The sequence below is a fragment of the Urocitellus parryii genome, chromosome 12, assembly GCF_045843805.1.
Source record: "Urocitellus parryii isolate mUroPar1 chromosome 12, mUroPar1.hap1, whole genome shotgun sequence".
NCBI classification, from domain to species: Eukaryota; Metazoa; Chordata; class Mammalia; order Rodentia; family Sciuridae; genus Urocitellus; species Urocitellus parryii.
The window spans coordinates 82,430,342-82,451,897 of record NC_135542.1 but is presented as its reverse complement, the minus strand read 5'-3'; the positions used below and the strand labels follow the sequence as shown (position 1 = coordinate 82,451,897).

General features: G+C 32.9%; 1 protein-coding gene across 6 annotated transcripts in view; it reads right to left on the bottom strand.

Annotated features, from left to right (window-relative positions):
- Ehbp1 (EH domain binding protein 1) overlaps positions 1-21,556 on the bottom strand; it is a 305,243-nt gene that overhangs the window by 148,810 nt on the left and 134,877 nt on the right. For all 6 annotated transcript variants that reach the window (XM_077792155.1, XM_026387183.2, XM_026387186.2 and 3 more), the window contains 2 exons: positions 19,569-19,797; positions 9,925-10,111 (listed from right to left, as the gene is read on the bottom strand). In XM_077792155.1, coding sequence (XP_077648281.1) covers positions 9,925-10,111; positions 19,569-19,797 — 416 coding nt within the window. The remainder of the gene's footprint in view (positions 1-9,924; positions 10,112-19,568; positions 19,798-21,556) is intronic.

Genomic DNA, 21,556 nt, shown 5'->3' with positions numbered 1-21,556 from the left:
TATTACCAAAAGTTCTCTATAGGTTTAATGCAATGCCAATTAAAATCCCAACAGCATTTCTTGTAGAAATAGATAAAGCAATCATGAAATTCATATGGAAAAATAAAAGACCCAGAATAGCAAAAGCAATTCTAAGCAGGAAGTGTGAATCAGGCGGTATAGCAATACCAGATTTCAAACTATATTACAGAGCAGTAGTGACAAAAAACAGCATGGTACTGGTACCAAAACAGGCAGGTGGACCAATGGTACAGAATAGAGGACACAGAGACTAATCCACAAAGTTACAACTATCTTATATTTGATAAAGGGGCTAAAAGCATGCAATGGAGGAAGGATAGCATCTTCAACAAATGGTGTTGGGAAAACTGGAAATCCATATGCAACAAAATGAAACTGAATCCCTTTCTCTCGCCATGCATAAAAGTTAACTCAAAATGGATCAAGGAGCTTGATATCAAATCAGACACTCTGCGTCTGATAGAAGAAAAAGTTGGCTCCGATCTACATATTGTGGGGTCGGGCTCCAAATTCCTTAATAGGACACCCATAGCACAAGAGTTAATAACAAGAATCAACAAATGGGACTTACTTTAACTAAAAAGTTTTTTCTCAACAAGAGAAACAATAAGAGAGGTAAATAGGGAGCCTACATCATGGGAACAAATTTTTACTCCTCACACTTCAGATAGAGCCCTAATATCCAGAGTATACAAAGAACTCAAAAAATTTGACAATAAGATAACAAATAACCCAATCAACAAATGGGCCAAGGACCTGAACAGACACTTCTCAGAGGAGGACATACAATCAATCAACAAGTACATGAAAAAATGCTCACCATCGCTAGCAATCAGAGAAATGCAAATCAACACCACCCTAAGATACCATCTCACTCCAGTAAGATTGGCAACCACTATGAAGTCAAACAACAACAAGTGCTGGCGAGGATGTGGAGAAAAGGGTACACTTGTACACTGCTGGTGGGACTGCAAATTGGTGCAGCCAATTTTGAAAGCAGTATGGAGATTCCTGGGAAAGCTGGGAATGGAACCACCATTTGACCCAGCTATTGCCCTTCTCGGACTATTCCCTGAAGACCTTAAAAGAACGTACTACAGGGATACTGCCACATCGATGTTCATAGCAGCACAATTCACAATAGCTAGACTGTGGAACCAACCCAGATGCCCTTCAATAGATGAATGGATAAAAAAAATGTGGCATTTATACACCATGGAATATTACGCAGCACTAAAAATGGCAAAATCATGGAATTTGCAGGGAAATGGATGGCACTAGAGCAGATTATGCTTAGTGAAGCTAGCCAACCCCTAAAAAACAAATACCAAATGTCTTCTTTGATATAATGAGAGCAACTATGAACAGAGCAGGGAGGAAGAGCAGGAAGAAAAGACTAACATTAAACAGAGACATGCGATGGGAGGGAAAGGGAGAGTAAAGGGAAATTGCATGGAAATGAAGGGAGACCCTCATTGCTATACAAAATTACATATAAGAGGTTGTGAGGGGAATGGGAAAATAAACAAGGAGAGAAATGAATTACAGTAGATGGGGTAGAGAGAGAAGATGGGAGGGAAGGGGAGGGGGGATAGTAGAGGATAGGAAAGGTAGCAGAATACAACAGTTACTAATAGAGCATTATGTAAAATTGTGGATGTGTAACCGACGTGATTCTGCAATCTGCATTTGGGGTAAAAATTGGGAGTTCATAACCCACTTGAATCTAATGTATGAAATATGATATGTCAAGAGCTTTGTAATGTTGTGAACAACCAATAAAAAAAATTTGGAAATCACGATGTAGTACAGATAAAAAATTCTCTCACTTTCTCTTCTTTTTTGGTGGTACTTGGGATTGAATCCAGGGTGCTCTACAACTTTTTGATACAGGGTATTGCTAAGTTGTGAAGGCTAGTCTCCAACTTGCAATCCTCCTGCCTCAGCCTCTATAGTAGCCGGGATTATATTCTGCATTACCTAGTCTGGCTTAAACAATAATCTCTTGAAGTCACAAAGCATTTTGGGTATGAGAATGGTGCCAAATTATGAAATTTAGCACTAGAACAATAGTTTGTAGTTTTACTGTTAATAGTTTGCAGTTTTAACAGTAAAACTACAAACTATTTATTGAAGTCAAATACTTTCTATAAATTGTTAATTTATTCACAATACATTTTCAGGGCTATCTAGCTTTAAAACTCTTCTTTTACAGAACTATGCTGAACCCTGATTACAGGGGAAAACTATTCCTGGGTTATAAACTTAATAGATTTAATGAAATGATCTAGCTACATGCAGATTTGCAAACAAAATGCTCACACACCCTGCATTAGTGAAGCCATTATATAGTGTATGCATTAATCCTTAGATTACAACTCTTAATCTAGGTATTAAAGAGTTTACATGTTCTACAGCAGTTTGGTCCTCTGTACTCAAATAAGCTGGTTAAAAGAATACCTATTAGCAATGAAAATATGGTCTAACCCCTTGCTTAAATTCCATGAATATAAATAATAAGATGAACACTTAAGGTATTTTATGATATCCAGTTGCTTCATTAACTCTACTGTGATTGTTTTTGAAGCTCTTCTCCAAGTTCAAACATGTCAGGCTTGCTCTTCAAGCCTTTCAAGTTGGGACTTATATTGAAAAACAGTGCCAAGCAAGAAGTTCAGGTTAGGTCTTCACAGAAATGATTATGAGAATACAAACTGAATGTAAATAGCTTCCTCATCAATACATCAAGTAGTAAAATAAAAAATTTCATTGAATATATAGTTTATATATGTTAAAATTTATTCTTGGTCCATAGTTACTTGAAATATAAAATTTTCAAATTTATATTTTCCTAGTTATAATTTTGCTACTGATTTCTAGATTAACTGTATTATTTATGAAAAATATAATTTCAACTCTAATTTTTTTTAAACATGCTAGTTTATGGTCAGTTTTGGTTAAAAAAATTAATTCTGCATTGGTGTAATGTAATATTTTAGGAGGCCAAAATTAATTGAATATTTAAATCTTAATAATTTTTAGTCTGTCTATAAAATATGGAGATATGTTATGATCAAAAAAGTTATTATCTTCCTGGTGAATGGCCGGCTTGATACCCAGAAATTCAGTCAGCTTTAAAACTATTATATTTGATATTAATATGGCTTCACTGGTTTTCCTTTAGTTGGTGTTTTCATGGTAAATCTTTCTTCAGTCTTTTTCAACCTTTCATGTACCTTTATTTTAGATGTGTATAGTTAGATTTTTAAAAAATTCAGATTAATAAACTTTTGTGTTTTAATCACTACATTTATCCCATTTAGAATTAATTAATTATAATTTTAGTTTAAATCTACTTTATTATTTCATGTTTTCTGTTTGTTTCACCTCATTTCTTCTTCTTCTTTTAGGGCTATTGCATTACTTTTACAAATGTCTATAATCTATTCTCTCTTCCAGTTTGCAAATCACATGTTATGTCTGTATTCTTTTAGTGGTTGCCCTTCAAATTACAACATACTTAAGAGATATTCAAAGAACAGTCAACATTTTTATTCTAGTTTTCAATAGCACAGAGACCTTAAAATACATTATTGCAATTATTCCCCTCCCATAAGATATTAATATTGTTTTATATTGTCAATGTTTGCTTAGATCTATTCACATAGGTGCCATTGTGTGATCTTTCTTGAATTTCTGATCTTCCAATGAATATTTTCCTTCTGCTTAAATTATGTTTTATAATTTCCTTCAGCAATGATTTGCTAGTGACAATCTTAATTGGAAAATATTTTTATTTTTCTCATTCTTGAAAGATATTTTCACTGAACATATATAGTTATAGGCTGGCAGTGACTTTCTTTCATCATGTGGAAAATATCATTGAACAGTCTTCTGGCTTCCATTACTGGCGAAATCAGTAATAGCCCTTTAAAAGTATTTAGCTTTTTCCTATCTTTGGGTTTAAATATCTTATCGATCATTTGGTTTAATATGAGGTTTCTGGATCTGAACTTCTTTTATCCCAATTGGGATTTGCCAGGCTTTTCGAATCAGAAAACTATCTTTTATCGGTTTGGAAAAGTTCTTTTATCTCTTCAAATATAATCCTTGTTCTACTCCTTCTCTTCTCTTTCAGTCTGATAGGACATTTTACACCATCCTTCAGGTTTTTCTTTTTTCTTTTTCTTTTTTAATTTTTATAGCAGTGATTTTTTTCCATGGTAGAACAAATATTATAATGAAGCCCCCACTCTTCAAAAGTTATTAACATTTTCCCAATCTTAGTCATTCTCTCCAAACAGTTCTCCTAACTTCCCATTTTTTTATTTAGAGTATTTTACAGCAAACCCCAGAATCCTATCACTTCAACAGAAAATAAATCAGTACATATTTCTAAAAGGTAAGTACATTTAAAATGTTATCACTTCTCTTTCTATCACCTTTCATTTTCTCCAAGCTATTTTATTGTTGCATGAATCTGGTTATTTTTCTGGAGGATTTCCACATTCTGTTTTAGCTGGCTGCACTTTTGTGCTATCATTTAACATATTCCTTTGTTCCCCAATACCTATTGTAAACTGGTAGCTATTACAACCAGTGGCTTGACTAGATACCAGTTTAATTCTCTGGCAAGAATACTCACAGGTAGTTCTACGCACTTCCTATTGGAATACACCAAGAGGCACAACTTGGTATATTCCAATAGGAATACAACTGCTTGTCCAACTCTTTCTTTTTAAATTTTTTTTTAGATGTTGATGGATCTTTATTTTATTCATTTATTTATATGTGGTGCTAAGAATTGAACCCAGTGCCTTGCACATGCAAGGCAGGTGCTCTACCATTGAGCCACAACCTCAGCCCCTGCTTGTCTAACTCTTAATGATATTTAGATTGATCAGTATTGTGAGTTTGATTCATACATCTTTCATAAAACCTTTCTCTTAATGGTTTTAGAAGACATGCTAATTGTTTTTAGATGCATCATTTCATTGGGGAACATTAAGTGGTGAGTTTTCTAATAAAATAATTCCTTCTCTATTTTCTGGCCAGAATTCTTACATGGGGAAGAAACTTTTCTCATCAATTATTTAATTATATTGGAATATAGCTTATAAACAAAAGTCAGGATAAAGTTTTTTACTTTTTTATCAACATATAGAATAATGAGTTAGTGCTCTAGCAATCTCCCAAGGCATCTTTTTTGACAATATCATTATGAATTCATAAATTTTTACATATTTGGTATATTTCAATAGATATTATCGTATATTTGTTCTTTTGTATTCTGTAAACATGCTTCACTGTATCCAACGTTCAATGTTACTAAAGTATAGATGTCAAAAGCCTTTCCTTTACAATAATCTTTGATATTAAAAAATACTACTAGGACATGCATAGGTTGGAATCTCATTCCATTTTCTAGCCTGGTACTTGTTAGACCTTTTAATCTAAAGACTAAAGTCTTTCCTCAGTTCACATAAACTCTATTCTTTTCTCTGATAAAATGATTTTTCTTCCATCTGTTCTCACCTCTATAATCCCTATTATAAATATAACGAACTTCCTGATTCTACCTTTGTTTTATCCTAAAATTTAATCTCTTCATCTTTTTCCTTGAATTCTAAAGATAATTTTTCAAGTTTACCTTCTAATTCATTAATTTGAGGTTCTGCAATATATCATCATCTGTTTATAATTTCAAAATAATATTTTTACAGCAATAACTCTTCTCAATTCTCAAATCATTACCCTTTACTATTAAAAAAGAAATCCAAACCTACAGGAACGCTACAAGTACAATACAATAAAAACCCAATGGTTTACCTATCTTTATCTAGGTTCACCCATGATTAACATTTTCAGATCATTATTTTTGGTGACAGTGCCTCCTGTTTCATTTTTATTAACAGAATGGATGGTCAAAAAATTAAATCTTTATTTTGTTTTTTTTTTTACATTTTCTTTCATTTCTGTTCTAAGTTCATTTTAAAGAAGGACATTTGTTCTGATAGCAAAGACTGGTCTCCCTTTTCAACCAATTTTCTAATAAAATAATTCCTTATTTGTAAAACCTAAAAAGGTGCTCATTTTAGGGTTTGTGCATAATAGTAAGAGTGAATGTCTTCTTAAGAATGCAGCACCTATTGCCAAAATTTATAGACAATAACTCTGATTTGTGCAAGTATAGAATTTGTACTTGTATGCCCCCAAAAGTTAGGAACATGTTAAATTTTATGTTTTATTGCCTTTCTTTCCTCAACCCAGTCCAAGACTTACCGTGCACTGTGATGAAGAGGTCTTTACATTTTTGTTTTGTTTCTTACTTTTATAGGGTGAAGTTTATTAGTAATGGAATTTTAGAAGGGTTATGATATAGTTTGTATACATCTGTTCAAATACTTCAGATAGATTTCTCCTCCTCATGAAGAGTGAGTATTGCATCTTCCACATTTATCATCAATTATGTATCCTAAAATGTTCTGCTAACATACAACAGTAGTACCCAGTTTGCCATTTTCTGTTGTTTAGTCGTCATAAAACATTTAGGCAAATAAGTCAAATTTGTAAGCCATTCTTTATCATTAAATAGTTACCTTATTTAGTTACATAAATAGTTACCTTATTTGGGTTATTTTCCTAAGAAAGGACATTTGGTCTCCATAAAGAAAAAAAATAGTATTCAATCCTCAGTTATAAAACTGTGACAGAATCCTTAAAATTCAATTATTTTAGAATATGTTGATATCAAAGATCTACCTTTCAAAAGCAAACTTAAATTTACTCTATAAATCTGTTTTTAAAAGCTAATAGTTCAATCAGGGTTTTAAAATTTTTTTCACATTTTATTCTTTTTCACTACACACTGAGAAAAATCAAGAGGCACATTCTTAGAGGAGTTCTCTATGGTAGGTAGTTGCTTGTTCTTTAAATTTGCAAAGATCTGTGAGTTATTCCTACTGCATATTTGTCCATCAGATATGCCCCTTTTGTGCACCAGGGTGAGTCAAAGAGTGCCTGGAATCAAAGATTTCAGAGAGCATGCACTCTTGGGGTGTTTTAAGTGTAGAATCTGCACTTGCACCAACCCAAGAGGAAGCACCTCTTAAATGCCCTGTGGATCTCTCTCTTGCCTTGCTCTACTCTGGGCCCTGCAGTATAAGTGTTCAAATATATTTTAGAATTGATACTACATGTGACAAAAGGGGAAAAAGAGAAATGTCCCTCCATTTCCTCACCAATAATCTTATGCTCTAAAAATTAACATGTCTCTTCAGATATCATTATATAAATGTAGAAAGCTGAGCTATAACCTCAGCCCTTTTTATCATTTAAGACAGGGGGCTTGCTAAATTGCCTAGGCTGGCTTCTAAGTTGGGATCCTCCTGCCTCAGTCTCCTGAGTTGCTGGGATTTCAGGCATGCACCATGATACCTGGCTATGTTCGTTATATACTTTTTTTTCATTTAATAATGTATTAGCAATTATTCTATTTTATTCTACTTTATTCTACTCTATGCTTTTTAAGAAATAGGAAACTTGCTGTGTTGCCCAAGCTGGCCTCAAATTTCTGGGCTCAAGCAAGGCTCCCAAATAGCTGGGACTACTGGTATGTGCCACCATGCTAAGCTTACAGTTTTACAAATTTATTTTTTCAGCTGTGTTTAACTTACTATCCAAATTAACTTCAAGTCAAAAAAAGTTACTGTGGATTTGACTGTGTTTTTGTTCTCTGTGAGCATCGTGAGACATTTTCCAGGTGAGGCATGGTGGTACAACCAATCTGTCAATAAACATAATTAATTCCACAATATATCTGCAATGGAACATCATTCTCAAAGTAATGTAATATTTTTACATTACACATAGCTATTACATATTTCACTACCAGAGAATCTAATCACCATGGAAATAATGTTACTACAGAAAATTATACTATAGTTCCAACTTGGAATCAGAAATACCTCTGTAGAGGTATCATGACACAGTGGGAAAAGCATGTGTTTTATGCTTGAAAAAGACGAATTTTATTCCTAGCACTCTCATCATTACTTTTATCACTTTGTGCAAATTACTTAACTGAGGTTCAGTTTCTCATATGTAAGACAGAGATAACGGTATATATTTCTCATGTTGTTTTGTGGATCAAATCTGTTAATGAGACTAGAGAAGAGGGATGGGGCAGGCAGAAGGCAATAAGAGACTGGAGATTCAGGAAGACAAAAAATAGGTACAGGTATTCTTGATGGTCAGAATGGATAAGAAACCTAAATAGCTTCCTGATTCTGACTAGTGCCAAACCTGCCTATACTTTTGTTCCTTTAGGTATTAGAATTAGCCATCTCCTTTGCTTTATATTTCAACCATTTGCTGCTTTCATTTAGAGTACCTCCTCATCCCTTTCTGTAGCCAACTGCATGACATAATTTATCCTTAGATCCTTCCTAAAGTCATAGGTTTAAAAAACAAAACCCTGTTTCAAAACAAAGGAAATTGACATCTAAAATGGCAGAATGAGGACCTCAGTAAAATCATTCTTCCTTTAAAACAGTAAAAATACATATAAATAAAATCAACTAGTTCAGAACTGAGTTAACAAAAGCCACAAAATGAACTAAAAAATTGCCTATCCAAGAGGAAACTACTGAAACTTGACTGAAAGTGGCAGTACTGAAATTCTTCAATAAAGTTCTCTGCATTGAGTCTTAATGTTTATAGTACATTTGTCAAAGAATAACTTCTATATCAGTATAAGTTGTCCCTTCTGCCTAGATGCTTCAGAATATCCTTCCTTTAAGGAACCAATCCTATAATTATAATGCTCTTCTTCCTTTAATGTCAAAGCAGCATTTAAAAAATAAATCTCAGGACGGGGGCTGTACCTCAGTGATAGAGTATGTATTTAGTACATGTGAGGTCCTGGGTTCAAACCCAAACACCTAAAAAAAAAGGCTTAGTGTGGTCATACATGTTTGTAGTCCCAGCACTTGGGAGGCTCAGGCAAGAAGATGGCTTAAACCCACAAATTCAAGACCAGTCTGAGCAACATAGCAAAACCCTGTCTTAAACAAACAAACAAACATATATTAACCCAAACTATCCCATCCAAACTGTATTATAAATGAATAGTTTTGCAAACATATATTTTCTTCCTTTTTAAAAAAATTTATTTTTTATTTATATATAACAGCAAATTCATTTCAATTCTTTAGAGCTCATTTTTTCATCTCTCTGGTTGTATACATAGTATACTCACACCAATTTGTGTCTTCATACATGTACTTTAAATAATAATGATCATCACATTCAACCATCATTAATTACTCCATGCCCCTTCCCTTCCCCTCCCACCCCTCTGTCCTATCTAGAGTTTGTCTATTCCTCCCATTCTCCGTCTCCCTATCCTACTATGAATCAGCTTCCTTATATCAAAGAAAACATTCAGTATTTGGTTTTTTGGGATTGGCTAACTTCACTTAGCATTATCTTCTCCAACTCCATCCATTTACCTACAAATGCCATGATTTTATTCTCTTTTATTGCTGAGTAATATTCCATTGTGTATATATGCCACATTTTTTTAATCCATTCATCTACTGAAGGGCAAATTGGGAATGGAACCATCATTTGACCCAGCTATCCCTCTCCTCGGTCTATACCCAAAGGACTTAAAAACAGCATACTACAGGGACACAGCCACATCAATGTTTATACTAGCACAATTCACAATAGCTAAATTGTGCAAACATATTTTATTATAATATAATATAGGTTTACTTTTAAATTTTACTTTTAAATTTTCAAAAATAGCTAACAGTGATTTTTGCTAATTCAAATTGCAACTGCATGGAGGAAAAAGAGCAAACATTAATACATGCTGTATTAAGAGTAATATCCTACCTTAGGAGAAGTAAAGAGATCTTTTCCTGCAGAAACAACTGTGTTTTCATTTACTCCTCCTGTCTTTGGTGAGAGAACTGGTGGAGGTGGGGCCCTTCGTTTCACTCTTCTTTCAGTTTCCAGTTCTTGAAATGGATTTACCAAATTATTTGGAGAAGTTGGTTTAGGCTCATAAAAAGGATTTGATCTAAATGAAATCAGAATTATTGTTAAATGTCTCTCATATTATTTCCAACTAAAATAATTAAATATGTACTGAAAACTATAATAAACCCAAACCAGAAAGTCTTACAATCAGAACAATGGCTATTAATCTTTGGGTCCATTTCTATCTAGACTTAAATAAAATTTGCCACTTTAAAAAGATGTTAAATACTAGGTTATGCTCAGCTTCAACTACTACAAAACAGAACCTTAGAAAATGTATTATTTTCAAAAAAGGATATCCTATATATTCTTGATAGTCTAGGAAGAGGAAATAAGATGTAGAAATGTTGATTTACTTTCTTTTTTTATGCTTCACTCCCATTTCTTTTTCTTCTTGAATTTAATCCCTGCTTTTGTGTCAAATTCTCTTCTCTTTAGGGAACTATCTTTCAGTGGTTCATTCAGCAAAGTACTGTCAGTAAATTCTCCCAGGTTTTGAAAGTATCTTTCAATCTCACACTTAAATGAAAATTTAGCTGGACAGAGTTATATTTTTCAGTTATTCTTTCACAGTTCTTTGAAAATCATTAGCCCACTGTCAGCCTCATATTACTTCTTTCTAGTAATTTTTATAGCTGGTTGACATTAAGATCTCTTTATTTCTGGTTTTGAGCAATTTAACTATGGTATGTCTAGGTGTGGATTTCTTTTAATTTATTTTCTTTCAGACTCCTTGTACTCTCTGTGTCTGAAGACTCATATTTTATCAGTTTGAAAAATTCTCCCTTTGATAGCTTCTTCTCTATTCTTCCTATTGTCTTCTTTAGAAAATCTTACTAGATATTGAACTACCTATATCTCCATATTTTTATAAATCTTTACTTTTTATGTGCTACATTCTAGATAATTTTTCTCTCTTCATCTGTATCTAATAGTCAATTCCCCATTAATTTTTAGTTTCAATAACTATCTTTCCTCATATATCTGTACATGAGATACCTCGGACACAAAGATTTCAATAATTTAAACATATTTTTTGCATAACTCCATCTGACAAGTCCATTATTTGAATAATAACTACAAGATTACTTATATAATCTTGCTATTTCTTTTGTTTCCTGATTCTTTCTCTTGGTAAACTGTTTCCTTGTGTATTTTATTTTATTTTTATTTTTTTAATATTTATTTTTTAGTTGTAGCTGAATGCCATTTATTTGTTTGTTTGTTTGTTTGTTTGTTTTTTTATATGTGGTGCTGAGGATCAAACCCGGGGCCTTGCATGTGCTAGGTGAACACTCTACTGCTGAGCCACAACCCCAGCCCTCCTTGTGTGTTTTACAATTTAGATTATAAATTCAGGGCTTATTCTGAAGAAATCTTGTGTAGTCTGAGTTGGGAGTGTCTCTCTTCAAAGTGTTTTATGCTTGTACTTAGCAGCCACTTTGTATTTTTTTCTACCTTGAGTTTCTAGACAATCTTGCCAAAATAATGTCAAATCCAACATAATGTCAATCCACATAGTGTGGGCGTGTCCTTATAAATTCCCAGAGAAGGCTCCCCTTCCTTCCCTACTTACCTAGACTCTAGGTCCAGGCAGAAAAGTTTCTTTGTTAACTGCCTTATTAATAAAGCATAAGGACATTGTTTTTTTTTAGTTACCCATTAATATTAGTAACTGGTATATATGCTGATTATTCTTCCTATGGCAGTAATAAACCATTATCCTAGTTATTAGTATTTTGTTGCAATTTTCCCCAATATCAATAGTTTTTCTAGAGTCCCATAGTACAGACTTGCCTAGAACCAAAAACTATCTATCTACATCTCTAAGAATTTAAACAATCAGGTCACATGAGGCTCTGGGTACCAAATAAACCTAGACTGGAAAAGAGAAATATCACACTTGTGATATCACTCTCATACTCATGGCAATAACTGATATCATGTGACTCATTTTCACTGGGCTAGGATAAAGTCTAAGAATTTCTTTTAACTTAATATTAACCTAACTAAGTTGGACCTGGCACCTACACAGAAATCTATTTGCTGTTCTTTGTCTTCTTATGACTCTGCCTTCAAGAGAAAAAGAACAGGAAATCTATATATTTGCATAAATAAATAAATATTTGTGTGTGTGTATTTATATATATAATTACCTTTTCAAACCTAAATACTCTTGTCTAGTAACTAAGATATATTTGAAGTATTTATTTATATGTCCATGCTTATTATCTATAAGAAAACTTGGGGAAATCAAAGTAAAGAACAATGTTAAAAAAACTAGTTGTTCAGAAGAAGCTGAAAATGTTCTCTGAAAAGAAGTAGAAAAGCTATCACATTTACTATAGAATGGAGGACTTACCAATATTAATTAACATTTAGTAAGTATACTATGCTAGATGCTGCTTTAAATGCTTCACATGTATTAACCCATTCAATCCTCACAATAATCTTGTTTTCTTGCTATTTTTTTCAATAGCCTTGTTCAGTTATTTTTGAAGCCTTAAAAGTAATTTGAAGGGAGATGAATGTAAATAAATGAGATAAAAAAATTTAAATTCCAAAAGTTAGGGAGAAATATTTTTATTTTTTGTTTGTTTCAAAACTAACTTGCTTCCCGATATTAAATGCCTCAGAGCTGAGAAGAACCAAGTCAATCTAACTGAATTAATTCAGTTATATGAATTATTTGGAAGATAATTTAAATAATTATTTCTGATTAACAAATTTCCATATTATTTTGTAAGATGGTAGCTCCTATAATAATCATTATTATTAATTTATTATGTAGACATGAATGGTTTTAAGATAAACCTAGTTATTTTAGAGTATAGACTGCTTATATTACAAAAAGATGTGCTTAACAGGGAAAATAAATCAGAATTCTTTTATTTTATTATTTTTTAATTTTTTTTTTAGTTATCGGTGGACATAACATGTTTGTTTGTATGTGGTGCTGAGGATCATACCCGGGCCGCACGCATGCCAGGCGAGCGCACTACCGCTTGAGCCACATCCCAGCCCCCAGAATTCTTTTAAACAGACAACTCTTTGGTATACTTTATACAGATAAATTTATACAACTCAATTTGCATAAAACTTCCATAACCTTATCTCATAAGTATAGCAAGGTATCTCAAAATATTGACCTTTTTCTTTATGCTTTCTCTGCCAAGTTCTACTCACTATATCTCCCTCTAACCACTGAATTATTTGCATAGGGAAAATAAACACAAGTAGAAAAGATGTCCTGATCAACTATTTCCAAAGTTGGTTCCTAACATTTATGTTATTAAAAACAATCCAAATAGACATTTGTTTTGTTCTTGTTTTTGCAGTGGAGGGACTGAATGTACGGCCTGGTATATAACGGGTATGTGCTCTATCACTGAGTTGTATTAACTCATTATTAATCTCTGCCCAAAACAGACATTTTCTTGAACGAATTAGAGCTGTGATTCTCAATGTTTTTATATTATGACATATACTGAAAATGAAATTTGACACAACAAAGAAAGCTGCTTGAAATTAAAAGTGTCAGGAACTTTAGCTGCCCTTGACTGTGCCTGGCCATCAGGAGGACTACGAAAATCACTATCTTTATACATCCTTAATTTGCCTGTGAGACAATAGTGTGCTAGGCACCACCACTGATTAGCTACTAAATCAGAGTAAGGATAAAAGTCCTTTATGAGTTTTCAGATCCTTCCCTTTATAATTCAGAAAGCCCTAAAAAAAAATGAATATTCCACTCAAGAATGAACAGCAAATGTTTCCATTTACACAAAATGTCCATATCTATGGTCAAATTCATAGATAAATACAGTAGATTTAACGCAGAGGATGGAGGAACTGGGGAGTTGGGACTAACTGCTGAGAGGTATGGAACTCCTTGTGTTAATGATAAAAATGTTATGGTATTAGGCAGTAGTGGTGATCATAAGACACAGCAAATATACCAAAAACACCTGCAGTATACATTTTTAAATGTGTAATTTAATGTTTTAGAAAGTATGTATATCTCAATATAAAAAAGTACTGCTAAGAACAAGTGAACAGGAACAGTGCCTACATAAAGTATTATGTGAATATACCATTTTCTCTACAAAATGAAAATAGTGCTATAACTGCTGATAAATACATTTAATATACATGCATCACACACATTTTGGTTGACAATGGACTGCATATACATGATGGTCTCATAGGATTACATCAGCTAGTGCCATTTTGGCCATTTTTGTTTGTGTAAGTTCATTCTAGGATGTTGGTTCAATGACAAAATTTGCTAATCAAGTATTTCTTAGACCATGACTATATTCTTAAGCAGTACTTTACATGAGGAAATTTAAGGATTTAACACAATTTCCACATCTTGTTGATCATTTATGATTTAAATAATCTATTTCAGGACTTTCCACATTGCTCTGAATAAAAGTAAATTATTTTCATCTTTGAACTGTAAACCTGAGTGATATATTAGTTAAAACATTAACGTACTGTGAGTTTAAAATTCATGTTATATTAAAGAAGTTGGATAGAATGATTTTAAATGATATTATTTATTGTTTGGATATTCATCCAGGAAACCCCCATACAGTTTTTAATTAGTAATGAGATTTCAACCGGGGTTTGGAATCAGAAAGTAAAACTAAAGTTGGTTAGAAGCAGGATTAACTAAAACATACTGGAAATATTACACTATGAAACCAGGGTAAAGAGAAATCTGTAGTCTTTTCCTCTCATCTTGAAAGTCTATTGTTTCTTTGGAAAAACAATTCAAATTTATTAAAATGAGTATATACCTTCTCTGAATAAAATTCCATGAGAGGCTTGAGAAACTGACACAGCAACATCAGAAATGTCTACATGTGGGTCCTCAAAAGTTACTTAAAAATTCTAATATAATATTGCTTTATCAGTTTTCTTTTCACTAAATTAGAATAGCCAAACTGTCTACCAAAGCCAAGAAAAGTGAGAAACCAAACAGTTGCTAAGAGTAAAGAACCGATGCTAAAGAGCAAGGAAGGTATGTATTTTTCTTTTGGTACTGATGGGAGATGTTTTATACATCAAAATACTCAGTACTGTTTATTTGTGGAAAATTCTATATTGGAGCATACAGGAACAGTTTAATAATAGAAAATGAGTCACAGAAACTTTTCACTTGATAAAAAGTTGTAAGTTATAATTGAAGTAAGAATAAATTTTGGACGATTTCTGTCACTGATATGGGACCTATAAACTTTTGGAGATATATGAATACCAAATAAGTAAGTAATGCAAACCAAATTCTTCCTGGACTTGCACATTAGCTGATGTGAAATCTTTAGGACTTCTGTGTGTATTCCTTAAAAAAAAAAAAAAAAAAGAACCAAAGAAAGAAAGAAATAGCTGTTTATAGGCTCCCTCTAGTAACCGCAAATGATTGAGCAATTTAGCAGGCTCTTTATTCATGGGAAACTTGTAAAGACTGTGACTTTCATGTTAAAAAAAAAAAAAAAAAAAGAATGGTCAAAAGGAAACACCCACTGATTCTGATTTTAGTTTTTATTAAGGCATTTTAAAAGTTTAAGCAAACATTAGCTGTCTCTTTAATTTGTTAATAGGAGAGAGCAGGGTGTGTGTGTGTATTGTGTAATATTCATACATCTTGGAATGACTGAAAGATATTTAAAGTTTACATTTACATTCAAATATTCTAGGTGTGTGGCTATTACTCAGCACCTACACCACCCATGAGAAATTTTATTTATTACACATTAGCTATTTCAAAGGAAACAAACAATAACATTGGCAAGAGTTGAGCCAACTTTTAAGCCCCCATACAGTTTTTAATTAGTAATGAGATCTCAACCTGGGTTTGGAATTAGATTATTATTAATAATGTAATTCTAAGTATTTATGGAGGTTAGAACTTTTTTAGCTTTTACCAAAACATAGCTATACTCAGGGAGGTGTATAAAACATGTGAGAGTCATTACATAGTATTGTAAAGTAGGAAAAGATCGAGAAACATAGTTCCAGAACAATAGAAAATAAATCAACTCCCTTACTCTTTCGAACAAAAGTCATAAAATATTTGAAGTTAGTCACTATAGTTTCCTAAAATCATCTCTTTTCTAAGTCCAACAGTCCCTGTGCTCTTAATCATTGCCCATTCAACTGGTTAGAAGCCTGGATAAAACAAAACAAGACAGGCAAATTGGTCTTTCTCTTTTCTGCAGCTGGGAAACATTCTTCTCCTGGCCTTGGCATCAGAGCACCAGGTTCTATGGACTTTGAACTCCAGGACCTACACTAGTGGCCTCCCAGGTTATCAGGCTTTTAGACTTACACTGAGTCATGTTATAGGCATCCCCAAGTCTCTAGCCTGCAAATGATGATCTGTATTGGAATGTCTTAGTCTCCATGATCATGTAAGCCAATTCCCTTAATAATTTTCTCTTTCTCACCCGCATCTTCCGCCTCTCTCTTTCCTGCTTGTTTTGTATGGCCATATAATCCAATACATCACTGAATCTCAGATCAAATGAAAAGAACTCATACCTTTGAATACATGGTCATAGAATTTTGCTCAGCAATGTTTTGCTGTTTTCATTGTATAGTAATTGTCCACCTTCAAATGTATTCCTGATTTTTAGAGGATACTTTCATACCTTTCTTTTTTTGATGCGGGGGTTGAACCCAGGACCTCCACCACTAAGCTATACCCTAGACCCTTTAAGTGTATCTTTTAAAAAAAAATTCTAATTGTTTTTTTTAATTTAAAATGTCCTTTTTTGATTGTTCAGTATCACTACAGAGAAAAAATTAAATTTGTACATTAATCTTGTATCTATAACCCTATTAAATTTAGTTTTCAGTTCCAGAAGCTTTTTTGGAGACTCTTATGATTTTCTACATAAAAAATTTAAGTTATCTGTGAAAAAAGTTTGTTTTCAAGTAATCTTATATATGAGAAGCTTAAAGCAGTATCCTTTAATTTCCCCACTCAGTTTTTACAACTGTTATACTATCATACTTTACTTTTACATTACATATTATAAAACTTAGCATACATTATTATTTAAGGCTTAAAACAATTATCTTTTTAAAACAAAAATCTTTTAAAATAAGACATTTTATACACACACTTGCCATTTCCTGCCATTTCCTGTGTCTTCATTCTTTTGTCATTTTCCTCATGCATAAAAGACTTTTTTTTGCCATATATATGCAAAGCAAACCAGATAATAAAGAATTCATTCAGCTTTTGGATATATGGAAAAGTCCATTATTTTGCTTACCCTTTCATGCCCTCTTTTCTTGACTGGAAATAGAAATTTGTGTTGACAAGTTTTTGATGTTTTCTTTCAGAACTTTAAAAATGTTACCCTGCTGGCTTATAATTTGGATTGTTTTTGTTGAGAAACTTCCTATGATTTTCTTCATGTTTCTTGTGCTTGGGGTTCATTAGGTTTCTTGGACCTAATAGGTGCATCTATTTTTTAATTTCTAAAATCCTTTGGCCAATATTTTTCAAATTTGTCAAATATTTTTTCTATTTCCCTTTCTCTCCTCTCTTTCTAGAATTTCAATTATACAAGTTAGGACACTTGAAGTTGTCCCACAGCTTACCAATCCTCTATTCATTTTTCTTTCCCATATGTTTCATTCTGGGTGGTTTCTATTCCTATGTCATTAGGTTCACTAATATTTCTGTCTTCTGTATGTAACACGGGATTAATCCCATACAGAGTATTTTTCATCTCAGACTTTGCATTTCTCATTTCTATGAATTCAATTTGAATTTTTAAAATATCACCCATGCTCTCTGTTTTCCTCCACCTTCTTAAATATTTGGAATATATTTATGCTTACTTAATAGTTCCATCACTTGTCCCACTTCTGCATCCACAGTTAATGATAAACTTTGCTTCTCATTATGGGTCAGACTTTCCTGCTTTTTATACATGCCTACTAATTTTTTATTGTCTTTGTGAATTGTGTTTTAAATTTATACACACACACACACATTTCCTTAAATATTTTGAGATTTGTGTGGGATGCAGTTAAATTACTTGGAATTACTTTGATCTTTTGAACCTTGTCTTTAAGCTTGTCAGGCAGGTCCAGAAAAGTCTTTGTACTGAGGCTAATTTGGTCCTACCATTGAGGCAATATCCTGCTGAGGACTCTAATTGATGCTCCATGTGCTGTCTTCTCCCCTGGGTAATGGGAACACAAACTATTCATGGTCTTAGGTGGACTCCAGGGATTATTATGTCTGTTTCTTTGTCCTTGGTAATTTTTTTCTGATCAATACTCAGCTAAAGACTCAAAAATCTTCTATAGATCTGTGAAATTCTGTAAGTAGCTCTCTCCTCTCTGGTACTCTGTCCACATATTTTAGCCACTCTATAATCCTCAAAGACCAAATTCTGTCTCTCCAATTCAGGGAGATTACTCCATAAGTAAGACTGGACAACTATAGGGCTCATCATCTTTGTTTTTATTCTCTCAGAACTCCCTGTACCATCCAGTTTATGCCCAATGTCTGAAAACCAGTACTTCACATAGTTTATTCCATTTTTTTAGTTGTTCAAGACAAGAGGTACATCTAGTCTGTGTTAATCCATTATTGCTAGAATTTGAAGTTTTGTTGTCTTTTTTTTTTTTTTCTTTTTTGTACCAGGGATCCAGGGATTGAATACAAAGGTGCTGAACTACTGAGCTGTATCACCAGCCCTTTTTATTTTTTCATTTCAAGACAGGGCCTCACTAAGTTGCTGAGGCTGGCTTTGAACTTGCTATCCTCTTGCTCAGTCTCTCAAGCCACTAGGATTACAGGCATGAAACACCATGTCTGGCTTGTTGTCACTTTTTAAATATACTCATGGTCATGGTCTACAGTCACACAGATTGTGCACTGTGCAACTCTAGATCACAATGTGAATATACTGCCTTTTTATCCCCAATCTATATTTGAGCAATACGGCAGTGTTAATCATACTGCCTATTCATCTGAAGCTTATAATAAGACCTGATTTATCAATGTTAGGATCTTGAAAAAGTCTTTCAATGTTTGGCACTTGAAAAAGTCTTCTCATCAAATTAATATCATAAATTACTAATTTGGATCCCACAGCAAAACTATAATATAACATTCAAGTGTAATGCTTACGCTATTCGATAAAAAACCTACCTACCATTTGTAATATGGTTTCTATGAGATGATACAATTAAAATTTCAACAAGAGATTCCAGGAACACATCTCCCTCATTTGTTAGTTTAGAGTACTCACATAATCGTATGGAAGAGGGTCAGAGAATAAGGGTTAAGACTATAAAAATTCAGATCAGGAATGAGCTACACAGAAATTTATATGTATTAATAAAATACATATTAAATTTATAAAATACATTTTTTACCTATCCAAATTTACATTACAAAAGGATCTCTTTAATTACTTTAGAAACTGAACTGTGGTAATAGTAAAATGAAATATACTTACTCATCCAATTCTTCTTCAGTTTTAGAATTATCAGCATAGAGGTACTTGCTCATGTCCACAGGTCTTATATTTTTTCGTTTTGTAGACGGGGGAGGAGAATCCTTTATAGTTACAAAAGTTTCTGGCTCATCAAATGGGTTCAAACATTGTACATCTTTAAAGGGATTATAACTGTTATTATGAAAAGATTCTTCTGTTTTTTTAGGCGAAGCTGTTTCAGTAACTGGTTCTATAAAACGATAGCAAGAGATGAAGTAAACTAATAGCATATGATATTTACATGCTATTTTAAAAAAATTTTAGTTGTAGATGAACATAATACACTTATTTATTTATTTATTTACCTATTAGTGTGGTGCTGAGGATTGAACCAAGTACCTCACATGTGCTAGGCAAACGCTGTACCACTGAGCCACAATCCCAGCCCCTATATGATATTTTTAATGTTCTTTCTTTCTTTCTTTTCTTTTTTGCACCAGGAATTGAACCCAGAGGCATTTAACCACTGAATAATTAATTAATTTAATCTCCAGTTCTTTTTACTTTTTTATTTTGAGACAAGATCTTGCTAAGTTGCTGAGGCTGGCTTTGAACTCAAGATCCTCCTGCCTCAGCCTCCCAAAGCTGCTAGGATTATAGGCATGCACCACTGCACCTGGCTTTAACATGTTTTCAAAGACTGGAATATTGAATTAATAAATTATAGAGCTCTCAGAGCACAAAACAATAATGAAACAAGAAATTCCTTTTAGAGGTGTTAAGGAATTCTGAAGTTTAGAAAATGCAATATTTAAGATCTCTGTCTACCTCTCTAGGAATGGTGTTCACAAAAAACGACATCTCTGGATAGTTAATGTTTCATGACAGTCATCAGAGTCTCTAATAGTATCAGCATTATGGTACCTCAATTTTGGAAATTTTCAACTTCTTATCAGTGCAATATTATTTATTTCACTATACTAATTTATCATCACAAACTGCAATGTAATAAATTTGTTTAAAAGAATATAAAATGGATTAAATTTTAAAAGGACCTTGGTAATTATACCAGAATATTTAGGTATCCAGAAATTCATTCTAGACTATATAAAAAAATACATACATGTATCCCTGGACTTCTTTTCTGAAAGTTCTGTATGCTACAAAACTTTAAATCTCCCCCCCTTCACCACCCCGCTGCGGGTGTTGGGGATTAAACCCAGGACCTTGAACATACTAAGCACATACTCTCCCATTCTATATTACCAGACCCCATTCTTAACCTTTAGAGCTTTTAATTAAATAATTTTTAAAATATGAATCCAATTAATATTCTAATAAGAATAACATAAGGATCCTCAGGCTGAATTAAAGTTGTATTAAAATCATACTGGTAAGGCGTCACACTAAATCCTTCAATATTTTATTATTTAAATTTTCAATTTGAAAACAAATTTGCATATAGGTTTTGTTGACAAAAATAAATGGTCCCAGCTATTTGAGAGGCTGAGGCAGGATTATCAAAAGTTTAAGTCCTGCCTGAGCAACTAAGTAAGTCTTGGCCTCAAAATAAAAAGGGTTGGCAAGGTAGCTCAGTGGTAGAGTGCTTGCTTAGCATGTGAAAGACCCTGGGTTCAATCCCCAGTATGGCCTAAATACATACATATTTTTCCATATTGGAGAAAAGTTTCAGAAAGCCAATAATCATAGTACACTAAAACTAATTTTAATTATGCCAGGCAACTCCAACAAAATATTTTAGTAAAAAGCAAAAAACTGGTCATTGAATTCAAGAAAAATCACAATTATTTCCTAAGTGATACTTCAAGCAACTTACTCTGATTATTACAGAAACATTTATGATTGACATATACTAATGATTTTTGATTGACTGATTTGAAAGAGGGTCTTTCTATGCTGCCTAGGCTACTCTCAAATTCCTGGTCTTCAGTGATCTTCCTGCTTCAGCCTCCCACATAGTTGAGATTACATGCAGATGCCATCATGCC